The sequence below is a fragment of the Balaenoptera borealis genome, assembly GCF_965194805.1.
Source record: "Balaenoptera borealis genome assembly, chromosome: 12".
NCBI classification, from domain to species: Eukaryota; Metazoa; Chordata; class Mammalia; order Artiodactyla; family Balaenopteridae; genus Balaenoptera; species Balaenoptera borealis.
The window spans coordinates 51,152,790-51,178,530 of record NC_138869.1 but is presented as its reverse complement, the minus strand read 5'-3'; the positions used below and the strand labels follow the sequence as shown (position 1 = coordinate 51,178,530).

Here is a 25,741-nt window from a genome sequence, read left to right as displayed (position 1 = left end):
GATAATATTGTAATAACTTTGTATGGTGACGGATGGCTACTAGACTTATTGTGGCAATCAATTCATAGTGTATATAAATGTCAAATCACTATTCTGTACACGTAAAACTAATAATGTTGTAGGTGAAGTATACTTCAATTTTAAAAAGTAAAATAAAATGAAGGGATTAATATTTATTTAGAATAAGAGTTGGCAAATTACAACCCACAGGGCCAAGTCCAGCAGGTTGCCTGTTTTTGTAAATAAGGTTTTACTGGAACACAGCTATGCCTGTCCATTTATGAATTGCCTATAGCTGCTCTGTGCTATATCAGCAGAGTTGAGAAGTTGTGACAGACCGTGCAGCCTACAAAGCCTGACATATTTAATATCTAGCCCTTTACAGAAAAAGTTTGTTGACCCTGATCTAGAATATGGAGGGAATGGGCAAAACATACACCAGGAAAATTTGCGAAGTCTATAAATAGGTAATTCGTTGGAGAAGAAATGAACTGGCTGGCTGTCCACGATAAAATGAGCGTTCTGTCTGGAATTCAAGTGAGTGCAAATTAAAGCAATAATGAGATTAGAAAGGGAGGTAATACCAAGTTCTGGTGAAGATGTCAAAAAGCAAGAACGCTTGAGCCATCTGGTTAGAACGTAAAGTCGTGTGACCTTTCACAGAGCATCTGACTGCATTTGGTTGAGCAACATAAAGTTGCTGATATTGAACCTGAGGAGTTCCTAGGAAAGCCTCCTGAGCCCTGTGCCCACCCCAGCCAACCGGACAACAATATCGTGTGTGAACATTATTGTCTGGCCACCCTGCATGAAGCTCCCCCGCCGCCCCCACTTCTAGGGGCACCCTGATATGCTCGTCGTGTATTCTCCCTAGGGAAGCAGACCCCATCCCCAGCTCCAGGATTGGGCTAGATGGGTTCAGAAATAGGCACATGGCCAAATTCAGGCCACTGAGATTCAAGCAACGTTCGTCAGCAGATTTGGGGGGAAGTTTTCCTTACTCTGCTGAAAAGGCTTCCTGAATCAGTTCTGTATTACTCTCTTCCCTCGAACGTGAGCTGTAGATGGGCTGCCTGGAGCATTCTGGGCTTTACCTCTTCTTAAACAGAAAGTGATGCCAATACCTGGAAGAGGGTAAAGCAAAAAGAACCCCAGGAATCAGAGTTGGGACTCAGACTAAGTTAACCCTAAAGCCCACCCATCCCCTGGGCTTCTAGATGAGTGATGCCGAAATTATTTAAGCTGGTTTGTGTTAGGTTTTCTTACTTGTAGCTCAAGACATCCTAACTAATAGGAATTATTTGGTAGCTGTAGGGATTTGAGAAGCAAGGGAGTGGTTAGAGCTTCTTTGGGATGCTAATGAATAACTGGTGACTAGGGGACCCTAGAGAGCTCCAGGATGGGGGTTGGTGGCCAGAAAGACCAGCCGTGATTAGACGGTTGGAGCTTTCAGTCCCACCCCCTAACCTCCAGGAAAGAGAAAAGAGCTGGAGATTAATTTCAATCACCAGGGAATTCCGTGCTTTCACTGTGAGGGCCTGGGTTCGATCCCTGGTTGGAAAACTAAGATCCTGCAAGCCGCGCGATGCAGCCAAAAAAAAAAAAAAGTTCAACCACCAATGACCAATGATTGAATCACTCGTGCCCATGTAATGAGACTTCCACAAAAAACCCTAAATGATGTGGTGGAGAGCTTCCAGGTGGGCGAACACAGTGAGGTCCTGAGAGGGTGGTGGCCCAGAGAGGGTATGGAGCTCCACGCCCCTGAACCTCCTTCTCCCCCATTCCTGGCCCTGTGCATCTTTTCCATTTGGCTATTCCTGAGTTGTAGCCTTAATAATAAACCAGGAAGAGTAAGTAAAGCACTCTCCTGTGCATCATTCTAGCAAACTGTCAACCTGAGGGGCGTCATGGCATCGTCTACATTTGTAGTAGGCCAGGCAGAAGTGTGGGCGGCCTGGACACCTCATTTGAAGTTGGCCTCTGAAGTAAGGGCAGTCTTGTGGAGCTGAACCCTTAAGCCTGGAGTCTGGCTCTGGGGAGTTAGTGTCAGAATTGAATGAATTGTTGGACACCCAGCTGGTGTTGGAGAACTGTAGAATCGGTGTTGAGAAAAAATACAGTGCATTTGGTTTCAGGAGAAAGGCCATCACACCACCTTCCAGCAAGGGGACGGGATGGTACACTCACCAATCAGTCATGGCTGTGGGCTGCCCTGAGGAGGAAGACCTAACTGTCCCCTCCCCAGGTGAGGTGTTTCCCATCAGCCGTGGACAATTCTGGAGGAGGGCAGCTGTGAATTCTCAGCTTCCAGTGCTCAAGCACCTGGGGGATGAACGCACTGGCCCAGAGAAAGTGTTCTGGATGGGGCACTGAAACTGAGCAGGATACTGTGGGGCTCTTGGGCATGGAAGCCTTTCTGTGTCCCCTGGTTCTTTTTTTTTTTTTTTTTTTTTAAACTTTGGGTTTATTTATTTTATTTATTTATTTATTTATGGCTGTGTTGGGTCTTCGTTTCTGTGCGAGGGCTTTCTCTAGTTGCGGCAAGTGGGGGCCACTCTTCATCGCGGTGCGCAGGCCTCTATCGCGGCCTCTCTTGTTGTGGAGCACAGGCTCCAGACGCGCAGGCTCAGTAGTTGTGGCTCATGGTCCTAGTTGCTCTGCGGCATGTGGGATCTTCCCAGACCAGGGCTCGAACCCGTGTCCCCTGCATTGGCAGGCAGACTCTCAACCACTGCGCCACCAGGGAAGCCCTGTCCCCTGTTTCTTGTTTGTAGGGGACAGACTCCAGACTCCATGACCTTCCCTGAGTCCCAAAGGGCAGATTCGAACAGTTGCTAATCAGGGAAGGGAGGGGATGCAGATACAAAGAAGGAGCAGCCAAGAAACAATAGTGCAAGCTTGGGGTAGGGTCTTGGTTCCCCCTCAAGGGATACACATAACAATATCTTTGAGCTCTTTACAGAACTAAAACCCCCAACAAATGGAAGATGTCAGCATTCTTCATTCCAGAGAAGACCACCTGATGCCAGATTAAAGGAACCAGAGAAGCTCATCAAGAGACCACCTGAAGCCAGATTAAAGGAGTGTAGGCCCTGCACACACCCTGATCCTTATCAGCAACCCCACCCTTGAACCATTGTTATAAAACTCTTCACCAAATCCTCCCGGGTTGGGACACACAGTTTTTGAGGCAGAAGCCCTCTGTGCACCCCTTTGTCTGGCAAAGCAACAAAGCTACTCTTTTCTACTTTACCCAAAACTCTGTCTTCGAGATTTGATTTGGCACCGGTGCACAGAGGCCGAGTTTTCAGCATTTGCACCAACAGCATCCAGGATAGTCAGTATAGCCAATTATCCCTCTGAGAAGGCACTGAAGGAAGTGACAAGAGGAACCAGTGGCAAAGCCTGTAGCCAAAACAAGGAGAACACAGCAGTAGATCAGGAGAGAGGACTGCTGGCCATGGAGGGACAAGGACGCCACGGCAGCTGCCAGTGTGGCAGAATGTCAACGTGCATTGTCACATCTGGAGCTTGTCATCCAGGGATGCCAGAGTGGACACATGACAATCAGAACCAGATGCCACCCTTACCACCACCAAGGCCTGGACACCGTCACCCCGGCACTCTCCTTGGGGGAAAGGGGGAAGAGAAAAAGCCTTGAATTGACTAAAATTTTTTCACCACCTGAATGGGACTCCAGGGTAGAAACTGGAAATAGTTAAAGAAAGTTACACTGGTTTGCCCACTGGCTGATCTGCAGTCACCACATGTGCTCCTAGCTAAAACATGAATGAATGTCAATAACAGGACAACACTATTAGCTAGTTCATTAATCATGGTCATTTTCACACTTCCATTGTCAACTACAATCCTGGTGGTTTGAACTGAGGCCTCTCTACTTACAGTGTTTATCAATTAGCAGTTCATCCCCTATCCTGGGCCTACCCTGGCTTTCAGTAAAAGATAAAGTTTTTGGATTTCACAACTGTTCTTTGTAGGGGTCCCCCTCCTTTTGGGCAAACAACCATGTTTAGTGTTATCAGGGCAATCATGTGTTGCTGAGTGAACAGGACCATTTTCAATGATGTTGCTAATGGCTTGGCCTTGTCTATGAACCCAAGGTGATTTTGAGCTTTGGGGATTTCCAGGTACCTCACAGGGCAGCTGGGAGGCCGTTAACCTCAGTTTTCTCATCTGTACAATGGGGATAATAATAGAAAATTCCTCAAAAACTGAAATGAAAAAATGCATGTAAAGTGGCTAGGAAAGGGCTTGGCATATAGCTAGCACTCAGTTAATACTGGGTATTAACATATTGTATGTTACATATTTCTTCTTTTAGAGATATAGTTGATGTACAGTATTATATAAGTTACAGACATACAACATAGTGATTCACAATTTTTAAAGGTTATACTCCATTTATAGTTACTATAAAATATTGGCTATATTCCCTGTGTTGTACAATATATTCTTGTAGCTTATTTATTTTATACATAATAGTTTGTACCTCTTAATCCCCTACCCCCCCTTCCCTTTCTCCATAGGTAACTACTAGTTTGTTCTCTATATCTGTGAGTCTGTTTCCTTTTTGTTATATTCACTAGTTTGTTGTATTTTTTAGGTTCCACATATAATTGATATCATACAGTATTTCTTTCTCTGTCTGACGTAGTTCACTTAGCATAATGCTCTCCAAGTCCATATGTTAAATATTTTAAAAACTTTTATTGATGCGCCCTTACAGAAAAGCGCACATATCATAAATGTATGACTTGATGAATTTCCCCAAACAGGACACACCAGACAACTGAGGAAACATTGCCAGGGCTCCAGAAGCCCCTTCCTACATCCCTTATATTAGTACACCACCACGATGGTAACACTGTCCTGACTTCTCATAATGTAGACTGGGTTTTGCCAGGTTTTGTATTTATATAAATGGACTCACATTGGGTGTACTTTTTGTGCCTGTCTTCTTTCACTCCACACCATGTGCCATTCATTCACGTTGTGTATAATTGTACTTCATTCATTTTCATTGTATTATACTGTGCCACTGTGTCAATATACCACAATCTGGTTACACCTTCTTTGGTTTTATGGGCTTTGAGGTTGAAGGTGACTATGAATAAAGCTGCTATGGATATTCTTGCCAGAGTCTTGTTTTTTTGTTAACTTTTTGAGATCATTGTACATCCACATGCAGTTGTAAGAAATTATACAGAGAGACCTGGTGTGCCTTTTACCCAGGTTCCCTTGGTGAGAACATCTTGCAAAACTACAGTAAAATATCATAACCAAGATATTGGCATTGATATAATCCACTGTGGACCTGGTTCAGGCTTCCCCAGTTTCATTTGTACTCATTTGTATGTTGAGTTCTACACACTTTTTGTAATTTTTATTTTTATTTTATTTTTATAAATTTATTTATTTATTTTTGGCTGCATTGGGTCTTCGTTGCTGTGCGCAGGCTTTCTCTAGTTGCGGAGAGCAGGGGCTTCTCTTGTTGCGGGGCGTGGGCTCTAGGCGCGGGGCGGGGGCTTCAGTAGTTGTGGCACACAGACTCAGTCGTTGTGGCTCGCGGGCTCTAGAGCACAGGCTCAGTAGTTGTGGTGCACGGGCTTAGTTGCTCCGTGGCATGTGGAATCTTCCCGGACCAGGGATCAAACCCATGTCCCCTGCCTTGGCAGGCAGATTCTTAACCACCATGCCACCAGGGAAGTCTCAACACTTTTTTAAAATTTTTGTCCACGCCGTGTGACTTGCAGGATCTTAGTTCCCCAACCAGGGACTGAACCCGGGGCCATGGCAGGGAAAGCGCTGAATCCTAACCACTGGACCACCAGGGAATTCTGGTGTTCTACACGCTTTTTATCACTCACGTAGGCGTATTCGCCACAAGTCAAAACACTGAACATTTCTGTCACCAACAGCCCATGAGGAACACATGAGCAAACGTGACAGTGAATCACATGTTGACAGCAATTTTGTGAGAGACCCAGAGCCACCCAGCCAGGCCACCCTGGATTCCTAACTCTCAGAAACTGTGGGAGATAATGTTTTGTGGTTTTAAGCTAAGTATTGAGGTAATTTGTTTTACAGAAATAGATAATGAATACAAATACCTACATAAGACCCTTGTTAAAAATGTAGATCTCTGAGCCTCACCTCAGGCGTAGAACCTGCCTTGTATAAACTCCTCCAGGCAATTCAATCACTATTCTGCCACTAACTTCACTCCATTTATCTCACCCTTTGTCCCAGCCTAAAAAGTGGGTACAATCATGCCTACTTATGAGTGTTTTTGGTTTTGGTTTGTTTGATGTTTGGGTTAGGGATGACGTACATACAGCAGAGTAGCAGGCCCTCCTTGGTGCCCCGTCCATATCTCCTCACCATTTCAGGGCACACCTGGCGGGTGGTGGGAGACTGCAAGTCCCTGCACTGCTTTGTGGGAAACCTTTCTCTTGCCTACAGCTCATTTTGCTGCCTCAGCAGCAAGCCTGAAGTGCTGGGGATTTGACACCCTCCCTGCCCCCCCAGCCAACGACTGACGGCAACTGGTGTGTAAACATCCCGGCTCCCTTACCTCTCTGGTAGGATGGCTCTGAGTCCCACAAGTCTCCAGCAGAATTAAGTCACCCTCAGGTACAGTGGTAGGTAACTTGCTGGATAACACACCGTTTATTGGCTGCCTCCCCTTACCCGGATCACACCCTATAAGCATTGTCTTCACGGCCCAAATAAACTACTCCCACCCATGTCCTTGTCTCAGGGTCCGCTCCAGGGAGAGGGAAACTAAGACAAGTACCTGACAGAGTGTCGCCACATAGTATGTTCTCAGTTAATGCTTTTGACTATATTTAAACAACTGCATGTCTGGTTGGTTAAAAGGACATGGGAGAAAATTTCCACACTAATGACAAACTGAGGTATTTGCAGTGTCAAAAATCCAAAGATACCTATCCAGACTCTCAAATATACAGTTGGTTACAAATCAACAACTATAACACCACCACCAATTTTAAGAGGAAACAAAGTGGTAATCAAGCAATACACAGGAGGGGAGACCAAACAGCCAACAAGTATGTGAAGAGTAGTTCCAGGTCAGCAGTGATCAGAGGAATTCAAAGTCAAACAAGAGGTCCTCTCACACCCAGCAGAGAGGCTAAGTTAGAAATGTGGGGAGGTGGGAACGCTGCACTGCTGCGAAGGGAAAGCTGCAATCACCTCTCTGGACAGCTTGCAGGCAGCATTTAGCAAAATGCAGAATCCGTTGTCTCCATCACCCAGCAATCCCACTTCTGGACATGTAAGTCCCAGGGAAATTCTCACATAGTACCAGGTGGTTTATCACGGTGTTTGACATTGGGGATTTGGAGGCAGGCTGGTAAACTGTGACCTGGGGAAATGGATAAATAACTAGGTCCCCACCCCTAACGGGACACGGACACCAGAGCTCCCAGGGGAACAGAACCAAGTGGGAGTCTTCCCTCCGTGGGATGTTGTTTGATGCCGCACATTGCACCCCTGCCCAGCTCCTTCCCTGCCGGGTCCCATTCCCCTGGACTCTGGGTTTTCCTGGGAGCATTTCCCAGTGAAACACTGCATGCAAAGGCTCTGCTTCTGAAGAACCAGACCTGGGACATCCCTTGGCTGTAAGTGCCAGAGCCTGAGTTCAAATTCAGGTTCAACTATTCACTGTGTAAACTGCCTCAGAGCACCACCCCAGCAGAAACAATGACAACAGTACAACAGCAAACCCCCATATAGACGGAAGACCTAAACTAGAACCCTTGCCAATGCCTAGAACTCTCGCCAATGCTGGCTGTGCGAGTCTCCGCCCGCAGGCCACCTGGAGCTTTAACACCGCTCCGGGAGTCCTGCAGACAGACAGATGCTGGTGTGTCCTCCTCTGAAAACATGCCCTGCATAATTATGGTAGAGAAAGTTGCTAGAGTTTTGGAAGCTAGGGACGCTTTCCTTAGCCTAGTGATTATTTTTTTCTTTCAAAACTCTCTTGCAAAGAGTGTCAGTTAATTCATCAGCCTAAAGTTCTGTGCTAGATTCCGTTGCTCCCTCTTCTGCAGCCCAAGGAAAGTGTGCATCTTTTTTAAAATTAATTATTTATTTTTAACATCTTTATGGGAGTATAGTGTGCATCTTTGATGTGTGTGAATTAACACCTTCTATAGCTCCTCCCACCCACCAACAGAAGGAAAATGATACCCACAAGGCCCTTGCTGTTCAAACCTTCTTGCACCAAAGCGGTGCTGAAGCAAAGGCCAGAGGAGAGAGCGCTTTTTCCCTGTCTCACCATTTTGGGGAAATTATCCCAGAATAGGGAAAACAAAATAGCACCCTTGTTATTATAACCTTACGCTGAAAAGAAAGGCATGTGTCCGGTGACTGTCACCATGGACCTGAAAATCCACCGACCCAGTCTTCCTTAGAAATGCTGGATCCATGAATTTGAGGAACGGCGCTCACTTAATCCTGCCCCTGCCCTCCAACTCTCCCCCCGCCCACAACCCTCCCCCACCGCACTCTCCACGCACAGCCAGACAACTTTTGTGGAAAGGCTTTGAAGGTGGCTCCTGAGTAAGATGACGTGGGGATTATGTGAGGGAAGGGGACCTCAGAGATTGGCTGAAGTAAAGAGAAGAGTTTAGAACATTCTTTACTTTACTTGGGGGGAAATTCTACCGTGCAGAGCTAAAGCCACATTCTAGGTTCCTCCTTCCTCCGGCCGACTCAGAAGCAAGTACCTTTCAGAGGGACAGGGCTTCCTTCAAGAGCAGTTACCATCAGAGATTTGCTTCACTGGTGGAGGTTTGCATCAAGAACAAACTTCAACCAGACAGACCCCTGATCTGGACTTGCTTACACACGTTGAGTACTTTGTTTGCTTCCCAAATACTTCTTGTTCTCATGCCTCCGTGAACATGATGGGACTGCACTCCTGGGCCCCTCTGGTTGTTTGAGGACACGTGACCAATTCTAGCCAATAAGTTGCAAGTGAAAGTGACATTTAATTGCCAATGCAAGGTCCTCCAGAGCCCTCTTTTCCCCCTGGTGTGATGACTAGCGATGTTCAAGATGGCAGTGCTTCCTTTAGACTTTGATTCCTGAATGACCACTATAAGCAGAGTCTTCCCACATCTGTAATGACCCACCGTGGACATGTGAATAAGAAATTAATCTTAACTTTTTTTTTAACATCTTTATTGGAGTATAATTGCTTTACAATGTTGTGTTAATTTCTGCTGTACAACAAAGTGAATCAGCTACATGTATACATATAACCCCATATCCCCCCACTCTTGCGTCTCCCTCCCACCCTCCCTATCCCACCCCTCTAGGTGGTCACAAAGCACCGAGCTGATCTCCCTGTGCTATGCAGCTGCTTCCCACTAGCTATCTATTTTACATTCGGTAGTGAATATATGTCAATGCCACTCTCTCACTTGGTCCCAGCTTATCCTTCCCCCTCCCCATGTCCTCAAGCCCATTCTCTACATCTGTGCCTTTATTCCTGTCCTGCCCCTAGGTTCATCAGAACCTTTTTTTTTTTTTTAGATTCCATACATATGTGTTAGCATATGGTATTTGTTCTTCTGACTTACTTCACTCTGTATGACAGACTCTAGGTCTATCCACCTCATTACAAATAACTAAATTTTGTTTCTTTTTATGGCTGAGTAATATTCCATTTTAAGTCACTGGATTTTTGGAGTTCTTTGTTACTGTGGCTTAACCAAGCCTGTCCTGACTGATACACCCTGTAATCTGTAGTTTAGATAACTAAATTCAATGGCAATTGATGTTGTATTTCCTAAAGAATGTAGATAAATTATAACTAAGTATATAATAATAGGGAGATATCCTTAGGAAAAATGTCTATCAACAAATGGGAGGGCATTCCCTGGAGATCCAGTGGCTAGGACTCTGTGCTCTCACTGCCAAGGATCCAGGTTTGATCCCTGGTTGGAGAAATAAGATCCCACATGACATATACCATGGCCAAAAATTTTTTTTTTTTTTTAATTATTAGCACCTTTTAATTATTTATTTATTTATTTATTTAGGCTGTGTTGGGTCTTCGTTTCTGTGTGAGGGCTTCCTCCAGTTGCGGCAAGCGGGGGCCACTCTTCATCGTGGTGCGTGGGTCTCTCACTATCGTGGCCTCTCTTGTTGCGGAGCACAGGCTCCAGACGCGCAGGCTCAGTAGTTGTGGCTCACGGGCCTAGTTGCTCCGCGGCATGTGGGATCTTCCCAGACCAGGGCTCGAACCCATGTCCCCTGCATTGGCAGGCAGATTCTCAACCACTGCGCCACCAGGGAAGCCCCCAAAAACTTTTTATTAAATTTTAAGAATGAGAAAAAAAAAAAAAAAAGAAGGGCAAAAACTGATGTCAGATTATATTAAAAGATAAAAGCAGGCAACTTGAAGGGACAGAATTTGCCATGTGGATGAATTTTACCAAGGATCTGGCTGGCTCCAGAGGTGTCTCTGTTGGGAGGAGGATTTGGGCAATAAAAACACCAACACAGATTATATTGCCCAAATGTTGGAAACCCAGAGAAGGACGGAACAGTGTAAAATTGCTACCAACAGAGCTATGGCACCTCCTTTGCTGTTAACAGCAGGAGTCAACCAGTCAATGTCACTCAGAAAATTAGCACAGTGAGAAAGACACGATTATATGATACTCATTTTCCCTTTGTTAGTTATTAATGAAATCCTAGTTCTGCCCTGATTAGCAATGGTTTCTATTTAAAAACACTCCTTTTTCCAGACTCCCTTGCAGCTAGAGCTGGTCAGGAGACCAATTCTAGCCAATGGGATATGAGGTAAAGTGTACCAGGTGGAACTTCCAGGAAAGCTATCATTTCCCTAAGGGGACAGACCCAAGTAGCTCATGCTTTCTCATTTTGCCCTTCCTCCTAGCAGAAACAGGAAGTGATGCCCAGAAATGCTGCATCCTGTGAGCATAAGGATAAAAGCCACAGATGCAAGAGTGGGGCAGAAAGATGAAGCAAGCCTGGGTCTCTGGCAGCAGCACTGTGGAGCTGCCACATCATCCCAGTACTTCCTCCTGAGGAGGAAGGAACAGTGTAGAGAGAAAGCCGATTCCTGCATGCTTATGCTACCCAGGCAGGTATCTGTTACACACAGCTGAACTCACTCCCGACCAGTATGCCTGGGAAACCCCAATTCACAGCTAGGAGCTGACCCACAAATGTGTCTTGTTTGACCAGCACAGTGTTTGAAGTAATGGTATTTAAAAAGTGGAACCTAGGGGCAGGAAAGGAATAAAGACGCAGACATAGAGAATGGACTTGAGGACACAGGGAGGGGGAAGGGTAAGCTGGGATGAAGTGAGAGAGTGGCATGGACTTATATATACACTATCAAATGTAAAATAGATAGCTAGTGGGAAGCAGCCGCATAGCACAGGGAGATCAGTTCGGTGCTCTGTGACCACCTAGAGGGGTGGGATAGCGAGGGTGGGAGGGAGACGCAAGAGAGAGGGGATATGGGGATATATGTATGCATATAGCTGATTCACTTTGTTGTACAGCAGAAATTAACACAACATTGTAAAGCAATTATACTCCAATAAAGATGTTTTTAAAAAATAAATAAATTAATAATAATAAAAATTAAAAGTGGAGAACTGCATTCAAAATCCAGATTTCTGGCTTCTTCTGAAAACCTAAAGAGTATGGAAATTTTTGGCTTATAGTCTTCCACGGCTGAGCAGCCCTCCTGCTCCTATGACCCCTTCTAATTTAGGGGAGGCACCATATCATCACCCCTGAGCTGATTTTCTCACAAATCCCCCAGACCTGCTTCCTCTTCTGTGTTATGTGCGTGCTGCCAGCAGCCACAGGAGCTGGTGAGCCTTGGGTGGCAAAGACCCCGGGTTAGTTGTCCATCTTGGTTTGGACCCCTGCTCTCAGTCAGTTATTCAACATCTGAGCCTCTGTTTCCTAACAGATATAATAATACCTACCAGAAGGGATGGTGTGGGGTTAAAGGAGAAAATGTGAAAGCATTTCGCATGCTATCTGCTATTTTAAATAAATCACATCGCAGCCCCTCAATAAATATGAGTTCCTGTCCCCACCTCTGTTGGTTTTAGACACCAATCTTCCCACGAGTGAGTAACTCAAGGATGTGATTGCTCAGGGATTAAACACACCAGACGTCCCTTTTGGGGGTGACACCCCTAATTTGGTGACTACATTCAGCCTCAAATTTCTGACTTACAGGAGGGCTCCCGGGCATAAGCTGCCTCACAAACATCAGAGCTGGCGTCTGAAAACTTCAGTTCAGTGAACATGGGCCTAATGTGACCCAAGGGTCCTCCTTCTGGCCTCCCCCTTCCACCCTGGGACATTTGTCTGTGTCCCTTGTCCATCATGGTCTCCGAGGGTTGAATGGTTTTTGCTAATCCAGGGCTGCACCCCTTTCTCTGCCCTTCCTAAGCCAGATGAGGCTGGGGGTTGGAGTCAAGTTGAGGTGGGAGAGAAGGGGAAGAGGAGACAGGGTACAAACAGACAGTGGCTGACCGAGGGGCACAGTCACGGCATCAGGCGGGAGGTTCCGAGGGGCCCTAACTCTCGTCCCCACCTCCCCGACTCCCACCGCTGCATCTGTGACACACTGTGTCCTCACAGCCTCCAGTCTGGTCCCCGGTGTAAAGCCACCCCTAACCTCCCCGCCTCTCCTGACACAGAGAACCCTGGCATGGCTCCCGGGCCAGGCGCCTTCAGGAGTTAACCATCCTCCATCCTGACTAGATCCTACTTCGCCCTTGCTGGGTGGGTCACCCTCAAGCTACCAGTGCCCAGGCCCACACTTGTGCCTCCTAAATAATACTTTTCTCCACAGAAACCTTCTCCCTACAGCCGCAAAGACATATTTGCACTTGAATAGCACCACGTGGGAGAGCTTTCACACCAGCAGGACCAGAGAGTGCCGTTTATGGTTGGACTCGGGAACCACACGTCTCCACTGAGGGCCCCCTGACCCCCCTAGCTGTGACTGCCCAGAGAGGTGAGGGGGGCTCAGAGGCTGCCTCTGACCCTGGTACCAATGAGACCAAAAAATCAGGATCTCAGGCCCGTCCACCAGTCCCGCTCCTGGAGGTGGAGGGGCAGGTGGCATTGGGAAGTGGGGAGAAACGATTCCCACCCCCCATCCAGCTGGCAGAACGGGGGCTCATTCCTCTGAATCCTAGGGTGGAAGCAGTCGGCAGCTGTGATTTCTCACAAGCACCAGAGCTGCAGGCACCGCCTTCCTTACCAGGGCTCCAGCCCTGTGGAGAACCGGGCAATTTGTAGCCCTCACTGAAGGTTTTTGGTAAAGAGATTTAGGCCAGTTACTAATTAGCCATAAATCCTAAGAAACCCATGATCTGTAATATCGAAGTTTCCCTGGAGACCCTCTGTATTGCCTTTTGCCACAGCCAGGAATTATGACGTTTCTTTGTGAAACCCCACCTATGTAAGATACACAGACAGATAAAATTGAAAATAAACATGTTGACCGCCATTTACTGAACTTTTCTGTGTCTGCTAAATATTTACACGATTTCCTCCTACATAACTCGAAACTTCTTCCCACTTCTCATAACTTCTCCCAACAGGAAGGGCTGGCCGCTGCCACCCACACCCCAACGCCAATGCCCAGGGTGACCCCTGCTACCTCTGTGTGTGCCAAGCAGCCACGTGCAACCATTCACTCTTTCACTTGTTCACTGCCCACTTCTTACTCTGTGCTATTTTCCAGATGTTGGAGGAAAACGCTACGAACAAGACCAACAGAAAAGCTAGCCCCAGGGATCTTCTACTCCATGGGTAGAGAGAAAAAATGAAGACCTTCAAAGAGTGATGAGGGCTATAAGGGAAACAAGCAGGGGCAGGAGGAACTGTGGACGGAGGGGGGAGGGAGAGTCTCTCTGACCTTGAAACGTGTCTCTTCAAGGTGACCTTTCCTTCCTTCACTCCTTGAAGCAAGACAGATTTACTGAGCATGTACTCTCTGCTGGGCATTTGGCCCTGGGGATACAGGATGAAGAAAAGAGGCCAGAACACCCGCCCTCGTGGTGCTTGCATTCTGGTAGGAGAGACAGAAAAATGAGTAAAATAGAAACTTTGTCAGATAGGATGAGTGTGGTGAAGGACCACAGAGGAAGGAACAGGAGGGGACGTGCTGGACATGGCCAGAGAGACTCAGCAGGTAGCAGTTGAACAAAATGCCCATCAATGGATGAATGGATAAAGAAAATGCGGTGCATATATACAGTGGAATATTATATTATTCAATATTATTAAAAAGACGGAAATCCTGCCAGTTGCAACAACACGATGCATTTAGCAGATATTATGCTAAGTCAATTAAGCCAGACACAGAAAGGCAAATACTGCCTGCTACTACTTACATGAGGAATGTAAAAAAAAGAAAAGCGAACTCGTAGAAAAGTGGTTGCCAGTGGCTGGCGGTGGGGGAAATAGGGAGAGGTTGGTAAAAGTAAAAGGGTATAAATTTTCAGCTATGAGATGAATAAGGCCTGAGGATCTGATGTAAAACGTGGTGACTCTAGTTAATAGCACTGTATAGTATAATTGAAATTTGCTGAGAGTAGAGCTTAAACGTTCTCCCACACACAGAAAAGGTAAACATGTGAGGTGATGGATATGGTAATTAACTCACTGGGGGACTCATTCCACAATGTATACGTGTATCAAATCAGCACGTATGCTTTAAATATCTTACGATTTTATTTGTCAACTAGACCTCAGTAAGGCTGACGTGGAAAAAAAGAACAGACACACGGGAGGGAGCCACAGGTGAGTGGGGGAGGAGCTTTCCAGGCAGAGTCCAAAGGTGCTCCAGGTAGAGGCCTAGAGGGTTTTGAGATAAGACCTAAGAGATAACGAACGCATCAGCCATGCAAAGAGCCAGGGCAGAGGGCCCTGGGCAGAGGGAACAGCGTGAGGTGTGTTCAAGGAACAGAGAGGGTCCAACCAGGAAAGCAGCGTGGGCAGCTCTTGGTGGGGATCCTCCTCTGCCCTCTCCCCTTGGGCAGAAAGACTCTCTCCCTCTCCAGAGTGTCCTCACTGACGGAGCTCCAGCCACATTAACTAACAGTTAGTCTAGTAAGAAAGACAGTATTTTAATATCCCCAGCAACCGCTCAGTGCCTGGAGTTTAGTAGGTGTTTGTAAGGTGAGTGTTTGTTGACTGACTGACTGATGGACTGATTGGTAGACGACAGGCTACTTCTATCTGACTACAGACAGCCTAAGAGGAATAATTTCCGGTTCTAGCTTTACTCTCTGCTCTTGATATTTTCCCTCGTGAGACCCTATTCCCCTGAGGCAGAAAGCAGCCAAGACACCAGCATATTCCTCCCTTTGAGCGTCCTGCCCGTGGTGGGAGGAAAGGCAGCAGGTGTACGCACTCCTGTGTGGAGTTTCTCTCCTGCCCAAAGCGGCAGTCATGACCCCACCTCAGTCCTGCCCTTGTTCCAGGGTTTTCTGCCTTTTCCGGTCCTACCATCCCTCAGACCGCCAGCTCCTGCCCCTTCCCTGCCTCTTACTGGTGACCAGCTTTTACCGCACAGAGGAGGCAGAAGCCACTGGAGGGAAGCCCACAGCCCCTCTCGCGCCCCCTCCTCTGCGCTCTGCCTCAGTCCCCTCTCCCTCTGGTACCGGAGAGGGACCTCAGGCCCGGGTCCCCATCTCCTCTCTCAGTGCTTAACACACCAGCAACTCTCCCCTCTCCACTGCAACCTTCCACCGCCACACAAACATGGTCTTATTTCTTCTCTTTAAAAGACAACGACCCTCTCCCAGCCCCACTTCCCTCCCAGGTGTTGCCCCATTTCTCCTCCCCTTTGCAGCCCCGTCCTTGAAAGGCTGCGTGTAATAATTCCGTGAGGGAACGAAACCGCCCGCCTCGGCCCGCACGAGGATGACCACTTGCCTGAGGCGTCTCGCAACAGGAGGTCCCGACACGGAACACGGTGCTGCCCTGGAAAACTAACCAGCAGGACTCGGGAGGGGCCAGAAGAGGGCGGAGACGACCAACCTCCCAGAGTCCTTTGCACTGGAATCCATCTTGGCTGAGAGATGCGCGCGCCACCCGGAAGGACCCTGAGGCGGACTACAGGCCAAGCAAGGTGATGGGCCGGAGGCAACCCGGAAACTAACCCCATTACCGTGAAGCCCGAGACTGCGAGGCACATGGCCGAGCAGTCCTCCTGGGTTCCCAACCCTGCTGCTCTCCGCCCGGGCGCTCCTTCCCAATAAAGCCTCTTGCTGTGTCAGCACGTGTGTCTCCTCCGACAATTCATTTCCGAGTGTTAGACAAGAGCCCGCTCTCAGGCCCCGGGAGGGGTCCGCCTTCCTGCAACAATTCCTGTCTCCAGCTCGCCTCCTGCCCATCTGCTGTGAGCTAGTGCCAATCAGCCTCTCACCCCACCCATCACAGGTCACCAGAACACCCGCACCCTTGCTGGTGCCAGCACAACTCTGGGTCGAGCCTGACAGATCTGCCCCTCTTTCCTGCCCGATACACTTGCCTTCCAGAACCCCACATTCTCTTGGCTTCCCCTGCCTCCCCAGGTCCTCCTCATCCTTCTAACATCTACACACTGAGGAAGCCCCAGGGCTCAGTCTTTGGACTTCTTTTTTTCTATTTATACTCACTCCCTTGGTGACCTCATCTAATCCCAGAGATTTCAGTGCCACCTACATGGAGCCCAGTACGCTTTCTTTATATATGCAGCTACCTACCCGGCAGCTCCACTTGGAGGTTCATCAGTCAGGATAAACTAGATTACAATGCAGATCAAACAACTCCAATATCTCAGCTGCTTAAAACCACAGAGGGTTATTTCTTGTTTGTGCTTCCTGCCCACCACATGTCAGCTGGGACTTCTATTCTTATCTGTCAGGGACCCAGGGGCTGATGGAGGCTCTACTCTCATGAACAGCCATCATAACACAAAGCCTCCGAGCATGGCCCAACAGGGAAGAGAGCATGAAGAATCGTGCATTTTCTTAGCCCCCAACTTCTGGTATGTCTAGCTAGTGTCCTCTCTGCTGTTACCTTAAGCAAGGGTTATAGGTACTTACATGCACAAATAAATGTCTGCTTCACAATCTTTATACACAACAATCCACACTCTCCAGCAATGGAGTTAACATTTCCACAAACTGCTACACCTAAGAGGGGGTTATAATAAAGTCTTGTAGGCAGTAAAGGATTGTGCCTCCAGCAAGGGATGGCTTTCACCAGTGAGGTGCTACTCGTTCAACAACCAGCTCTCCAAGAAACGGAAAAGCCCGGATTTGTACTGTTTGCCAATTACCATAGTGTAAATACCCCCACCATGGCTGATTTGAGGTCACCAAGATTCTAACAGCCAGCTCACAAATTTACTGAATACTTAATCAGTGGATCTTGTGAGCTGAATCAGTGGCTCTTGTGAGCCAGCTCTGTCACACCACTGGTTTTATCCCAAACTGCTTCATCACACCCCTTGACCTACTCTCTCGAAAAAGAATGAGTAGTGGGGGGGACACACATACAGTCACTGGGACGACATTTTGTATGCAATATTTAATTTCAGACTGGTATTAGTTGGTATATTGGTTCTACTTCTTTCACAAAAAGACCTCAAATAACTTGTACACCAATGTTCATAGCAGCATTATTCACTATAGCTAAAAGGTGGAAACATCTAAACGTCTATCAACAGATGAATGGATAAATGAAATATAGTATATATCTACAGTGAAATACTGCTCAGCCTTAAAAAGGAACAAAATTCTGATACATGCTACAACATGGATGGACCTTGAGAACATTATGCTAGGTGAAATAAATCAGACAGAAAAGGCCAAGTGTTGTCTGATTCTACTTATATGAGGCAAGTAGATGAGAGGTTACCTGGGGGTGAAGGGAGAGGGAAATGGGGAGTTATTGTTTAAGAGGTCAGAGTTTCTGTTTGGGATAATGGAAAAGTTATGGAAACGATAGTGGTGATGGTTGCACAACACTGTGAATGTCCTTAATGCTATTGAATCATACACTTAAAATGATAAATTTTATGTTATTTATATTTTATGGCAATAAAAGAGTTTTAAAGAGAACTCAAAATAATAGAGGCTTAAATACCATTCCTGGCACTCATAAAAGGCTAAACAGGTGGTCCAGTCCTGGTAAGGTGACCCCACAATTGCCAGGTGACCCCAGGCTCCTTCTATCTGAGTACTCTGTCAGTCTTGACATATGGCCTCCCCCTTATGGTCTGGATGGCTGCTTCTGCCCCCACCATCACATCAGCATTCCAGCCAGCAAGAAGCCAGAACATGGGAAAGGGAGGTATGCTCCTTCCCTTTAGGAGTATGGCCTGGATATCGCACACATCACTTCCACCTTTATCCCATCATTCAGAACGTATTGATCTAGCAGCAATAGAGGCTGGGAAATGTAAGCTTTCATCCAGACAGGTATGTGTCTGGCTAAAAATTCTAAAGCTATGTTAAATGGGAGAATGGGGTATAGTTAGTAATGCCTGTCAAAAACCATAATAACCCTATAAGGTAGTCACTATTACCCCCATTTTAGAGAAAAAAAGACTGAGGTTCAGTGTGTTAACTACCTCACCCAAAGTCACTCCACAGTGAGTGGCAGAACCGAAAAATCCTGCTGTTTCTGACTCCAAAGCCTGTGTTCTTTCCACTATATTATGCTTTTTCCCACCAAGAAGTGAAGTTCATCTGATGTTACCTCCAGATACTGCAAAGGAGAGCATAGGCTGAGGGTGGGGGGAAAAGGGGCCACACAGATCATCTCTTATTGTATCTGAACCCACAGACTCAACCCTAGTGGCATTTGGGATGGTGGCTATGAAGTGACATGGAGTTGCTAAATGGCCATACATGTGGCACCGTGCTGGAGCCGGCTCTTCCCTGGCCCATGAGAACTGCTTGTTAAATGTTCAGGAATTTTGTGATCCGGTAGTTAAACACATCCATGATAAAATTAAATTATATACATTTACAATTAAATGATATTAAAAACAAAGGTAATAAATTCATCACTCCCTAATTATTTCACTATGTTTTTCTGTTCTCTGTGCTTTGAGGTTATTTATGTTTATTGTATCGGAGTGGTGGATACACTATAAAACAGTGAGCTGCTGCCCATCTCTTGTGTTCAGTAATGTCACCTTGGTAGCTTGATATCAGCCATGGGGGTAATGTTTATAACACGGAAATTGGCAAAGGCTACAAATCAGAGCTTTCAACCACTTACTAGCACACCAGTACACGCATGTGCAAAGGTGATACTACTGGGGTAACAGGGGAAACTGCTTGGATTGCGTTAGAGAAGACACACACTGCCTTCTCTCTCTTCTCTGGCATTCTGACCTCTCATTAAAAAGACATGCATAAGAAAGTTTTCTGATGGTATTTTTATTATTAACACTTTAAGTTTTAGGTTCACTTGCAGTTCTATTCGTTTTTTTTTTTTTTGAATTTATTTTTTTATACAGCAGGTTCTTATCAGTTATCCATTTTATACATATTAGTGTATATATGTCAATTGCAATCTCCCAATCCATCACACAGTTCTATTAGTTTTTGATGCTCTGTTATTAGGTACATACACATTAAGGATTGTTACTCTTCCTGGATAATTGACCCCTTTGTCATTATGAAACGCCCTTCTTTATTCCTGATAACTTCCCTTGCTTTGAATTCTGTCTGCTCTGTCTGAAATTAATGCAACTACTCCTGCTCTCGCTTGATTCGTGTTAGCATGGTAAATTTTTCTTCATCCATTTACTCTTAATCTATATGTATCTCTAGAATGGGTTTCTTGGGACTTCCCTGGTGGTCCTCCAAGCGACCACTACAGGGGGCACGGGTTCCATCCCCAGTCAGGGAACTAAGATCCCACATACTGCGCAGCGGGGCCAATAAAATAATAAAATAAAGTGGGTTTCTTGTAGACAACAATATAGCTGGGTCTTGTTTTTTGATCCATTATGATAATCTCTGTCTTTTAATTGTTACACTTAAACCATCGATGTTCAAAGTGATTTTTTTATATAGTTGGATTAATATCTGCCATATTCTCTACTGTTTTCTAATTGTCACCCTTGTTCTTTATTCTTGTCTTCCACTTTTTCTGCCTTTTGCAGTTTTAATTGAGCATTTTACATGATTCCATTTTCTCTCCTTTCTTAGAATATCAGTTATATACTTCCTTTCTTACTTTTAGTTGTTGTCTTAGAGTTTGCAATATATGTTTACAGCTAATCCAAGTCCACTTTCAAATATTATTAGTATACCACTTCATGGGAAGTATGAGTACCTTATAAAAACAATCATCCTCTCACCAAAATAGGTATACAAGGTACGTATCTCAACATGATAAAAGCCATTTACAACAAATCCACAGCCAACATAGTACTCAACAGTGAAAAGCTAAAAGCCTTCTCACTAAATTCAGGAACAAGACAAGGATGCCCACTCTCACCACTTCTATTCAACATAGAATTGGAAGTCCTAACCACAGCAATCAGACAAGAAAAAGAAATAAAAGGCATCCAAATTGGAAGGAAAGAGGTAAAACTGTCACTATTTGCAGATGACATGATACTCTATGACATAGAACTTTAAAGTCTCCACACCAAAACTATTAGAACTAATAAATGAATTCAGCAAGATAGCAGGATACAAGATTAATATACAAAAATCTGTTGCATTTCTTTACACTAATAAAATCATCCTATTTCCTCCCTCCCATTCCTTGTTTCATTGCTGTCACTCATTGCACTTATATATTGATATAAGCATACATAAGACAATTATACATCAGCAAATACATTTTTGCTATTATTTTGAGCAAATTTATCTGTTAGATCAATTAAGAATAAGAAAAATAAAAGTTTTTATTTTACCTTTATTCTTTCTTGGATGCTCTTCCTTACTTTAGGTAGATCTGAGTTTCTGACCTATATTATTTTCCTTCTTAGAGAGGCAAAATGTCTTTTAGCATTTTCTTGCAAGGCAGATCTACTGGCAACAAATACCCTCAATTTTTGTCTATCTGAGAAAGTCTTTATTCCTTCACGTTCAAAAAATAACTTCACAACGTACAGAATTCCAGGTTGGTGGTTCCTTTCTCTCAACACTTTATAAATATTTCACTTCACTCTCTCCTTGTTGCATGGTTTCTGAGAAGTTGGGTGTAATTCTAACTTTTGTTCTTCCATAGGTAAAGTGCTTTTTTTCCCTTGTCTTCTTTCACGATTTTTTTCTTTATCTTTGATTTTCTGTACTTTGAAAATGATATGCCTAGGTATAGTTTGGTGTTTTGGGGGGTGGGCAGAATTTATCCTTGTTATTCCCTAAGCTTCTTGGATCTGTGGTTTGATGTCTGAGATTATTTTGGAAAATTCCCAGCCATCATTTCTTCAAATATTTTTTCTGTTCTTTGCTCTTCTCCCCCTGGTATTCCCATTACACATGTTATACTTCTGTAGTTGTTTCACAGTCCTTGGATACTCTGTTCTGTTTTTGTTCTTTTCGCTTTTTGGTTATTGAGATATCCTCAAGTTCAGAGATTCTTTCCTCAGCCATGTCCACTCTACGAAAAAGCCCATCAAAGACATTCTTTATTTCTGTTAGTATTTTTTAGCTCTAGCACTTCTTTCTTTTATGGTTCTTTCTTAGGATTTTTCTCTCTGCTTCCATTACTCATCTGCTCTTGTGTGCTGTCTATTTTACCTGTTACAGCCCTTACCATATTAATCCTAGTTGTTTTAAACTTTAACATCCCTGCCATGTCTGATTCTGATGCTTATTCTTTCTTTTCAAACTGTTGTCTTTTGGTATGCCTTGTATTTTTACTTCATAAGCAGACATGATGTACTGGGTAAAAGAAACTGCTATATTCAGTTAAAAAAAAAAAAAGGAACTGCAATAAATAGGCCTTTAGCAATGTAGTGGGGAGGTGTGGGGAGGGGCAGTGTTCTATAGTCCTGTGATTAGGTCTCAGTCTTTCAGTGAGCCTGTGCTCCTGGTCTGTGAACTTCACAAGAGTTTGTTTTTTCTTTTCCCCTTAGGTGGGACAGGATGGCTTGAGTGGGCTGGAGTTGGGTATTTCTCTTTCCCCGGGTCACTCAGGCTCTGATAACACCCCAGCAGGTTAGGCTCTGGTTAACTAGTTTCTCCTGGGGGCAGCCTTGTTAAGGCATATTGCAGAGTGGTTTTTTCCCCTCCACCTGCCAGCCTCCTGAGTAGGTTTTTCTCAGATATTTATTGTGGGAATACTGGTAGAACTCCTAGAGGTAAATCTCACAGTGTCATGGAGTTTTTTACCCCTAGACTTTTGGGGTCCCCCTGGAGTTTTTAACTCTGAGTTGTCCACACTGAGCTCCAATGATTCATCAATTACCTTGAGATTTTCCTACCCAGGCACTGGTTCCCACTCTGGTTTCCACTCATGAGTCTCTGCTCAGCTAAGCCAGCACTCCCTGTATTCACCTGTCTGCCGCTCCCATCTTGGGGGGCAGTGGTTTGACAGTGTCCTTCACTCTTATGGATCCAGGAGGAGTTGTTATTCAGTCTATTCGGCTTTTTATGTATTGTTAGGACAGAACGGTGACTTCCAAGCTCCTTACATGTGAAGCTGAAACACTAAAATCTCTGCATATATAGAGAGAGAATATCTGAAAAACAAAGTGTTCAGGGATTGACATAGAAAAATGATTTGGGCTCGTATCCACATACCTATTGTTACATGGTCCTTGTAGCTTTCTGAGGCTTCACTCATGGCTGCTTGAGCCCTGTTCCACCCCTTCCATTCTCACCAGAAGCTACCGTGCGGATGTGGATAAAGTGCCTTCTTTTTTCCCAGAAGTCGGAGGCAGGAGCCAGGAGGAAGTTGTGATGAGTGGGGACAAATGGCTCCCCCTGCCCTTTGAATGGGTAAGGTCAGCTTCCCTCTCAGACTGTGAATCAGGGGATAATGTGGTGCCCCTGCCCAGTGCTGAATTCATTCTGTTGCCTGCAGGCAGCTGGGGGCAGGAAACTGAGATGTATAGCCAGGCAGAGGCATGAGTATGACTTGGCCAGGACAGGAGGATGCTAGTTCCCCAGGAATCCACCGTCCAAGAGCTCTGCTTCTCCGTTATCAAAACACATGTGCAAGCACCCACTCCTCACCTTCAAAAGAAAGAACAAAAACCAAAACAAGCATTAAAGATGGGGAGGCCCCTCATTTTTCTGTGCTGAAAACAAAAGCAGCCTGGAGTATATACTACCTAGAATGCAAAGCTGGGCTCCCGCAGCCCCTAGTTGCAGCCTTTCTGTCTCCAAGGACTGTCTTCGCCATCCAAAGTCTTGTTCTGGTCTCGCAAAGGGCTCTGCAGCAAGGATCGCCTGGCGGCATCCACATTTGACCCACATGGCCAGGCTTTCATGCCCCTGGCTGGCTCAGGTGCCGCATGTGCTGGCGTCCCACCTTGGGTGAGGCAGATGTGAAGATGCTCACGGCTTGCGTCCTGCAGCTGGACAAGTTCTTCCCCAACGGGACTCTGGACCGCTCAGTTCCACGGGTGCTGCACAAACCTGTAACATGCTGACGCCATGTGCGGGGCTGCAGCTCGCAGCAGGGCTTTACCTTCCCAAACTGACAAGGGTTTGGTTATTCCCTTCACCACTTCCAGCTGTGTGGCCTGAGCACAATTACCCATGAGCGAATACATTGTCGGGATTATGTTGAGCAAATGTATCTTTTAGATCCATGTATAAGAAAACTAAAAGTTTTTTATTTTACCTTTACTTATTCCTTCTTTGATGCTCTTCCTTACTCTATGTTGACCTGAATTTCTGACCTATATTATTTTCCTTCTTAAAGAAAAATGTCTTTTAGCATTTTCTTGCGAGGCAGATCTACTGGCAACAGATACCCTCCATTTTCGTTTGTCTGAGAAAGTCTTGATTTTTCTTTCACTTTTGAAAAATAGTTTCACAAAGCACAGAATTCCAGGTTGGTGGTTTCTTTCAACACTTTAAATACTTCACTCCACACTCTTCTTGCTTGCATGGTTTCTGAGAAGTTGGATGTAATTCTTAACTTTGTTCTTTCCTAGGTAAAGTGCTTTATCCCTCACTCTAAGCCTCTGATTCTTTTTTCATAAAATGAAGTGTCCACCTCCCCAGATCCCAGGATCAAGGCCTTTTAAGAGAACAATCGATCAAGTCCCCTCCCTCGGTGACTCCCTGTTCCCCGACTTAACCCTCAATGGTGTCCCGGAACTTCCAGGGGTGTTAGCTTCCTATTGTTGCTGTGCAGATGACTACAACGTTAGTGGCTTCAAACAACACACAAGTTCACTGTCTTCTAGTTTTGGAGTTCAGAAGTCCAAAATGAATCTCTCTGGACCAAGATCAAGATGTCCATAAGGTCCTTCCCAGAAGCTCAAGGGGAGGATTCATTTCCTCGCCTTTCCAGCTTCTAGAGGCTGCTGTTCTCCTTGGCTCACAGCCCTGTCCTCTGCCTTCAAAGTCAGCAGTAGCTAGTTGAGTGCTACGTGCTGACTCACCTGCCTCCTTCTTCCACATTTAAAGACCTCAGTGATTACATAGGGCCCACCTGGGTCATGCAGGCCACTCTCTCTATTTTAAGGTCAGCTGATTAGCAACTTAATTCCATCTGCCACTCAATTCCCCCTGACCATGTAACAGTACATCCACAGGTTTCAGGGATTAAGACATGGCCTTTTTTTTTTAATGATTTTTAAAAATTTATTTTATTGAAGTATAGTTGATTTACAATGTTATGTTAATTTCTGCTGTATAGCAAAGTGATTCAGTTATACATATACATACATTCTTTTTTTTTTTTCCTCCAACCAGTTTTATTAAACATAACAAAATTCTGTATACAAAGTGACCTAAACCTGTTGCTTCAAAACATACTTCCCTTAACTAGTATTTTGATAAGTCAATCCACAGAGTGTCAAAAAGCAGCTTACTCTAAAATTAATAGAAAAGTGCCCAATGCACATTACATGAATGGCCTAATTACTGGAACTCTAATAGCTCTATAAGATAATTAACATAAGGTACGATTGAGTCCCCATGACAAGCTGCTGGAGAACTGATACAAGATGTTAAGAGGCCATTTTGTGCACTGCCACTGTGATGCCATCGTGTTTCTGGATCATAATGTTCCCATTATCTGATTCTAGACACACCACAGGAATATCAGTGGGGTCTGAGGTTAGCTTAGCTGCTTGCTGGGCTAAAACAGATATCACCCCAGCATGCTCATCTGACAGGGTTCCACGGCAGCCCAAATTGAGTCCTTGTGAATCTGTGCACAGGACTCCAACAATGGATGGATTCTTCATTGTGTCCTCCAAGTGCTGCTCTAAGGTTGCCTCCATCTCGCCGCGAGTCCCATTCTTTTTCTTTAACTTTTTATTTTATATTGGAGTACAGTTGATTAAAAATGTGTTAGTTTCAGGTGTACAGCAAAGTGATTCAGTTATACATATGCATGTGTCTATTCTTTTTCAAATTCTTTTCCCATTTAGGTTGTTACATAATATTGAGTAGAGTTTCCTGTGCTATACTATAGGTCCTTGTTGGTTATCCATTTTAAATATAGTAGTGTGTACATGTCA

General features: G+C 45.2%; 1 protein-coding gene across 1 annotated transcript; it reads right to left on the bottom strand.

Annotated features, from left to right (window-relative positions):
* Nucleotides 1-24,945: 24,945 nt before the first annotated feature.
* LOC309608530 (ragulator complex protein LAMTOR5) lies at nt 24,946-25,523 on the bottom strand. The gene has a single exon (XM_082348815.1). It carries the CDS (start codon nt 25,499-25,501, stop codon nt 25,226-25,228), a length of 276 nt encoding a protein of 91 aa, XP_082204941.1. The 5' UTR covers nt 25,502-25,523; the 3' UTR covers nt 24,946-25,225.
* Between the last annotated feature and the right edge of the window lie 218 nt (nt 25,524-25,741).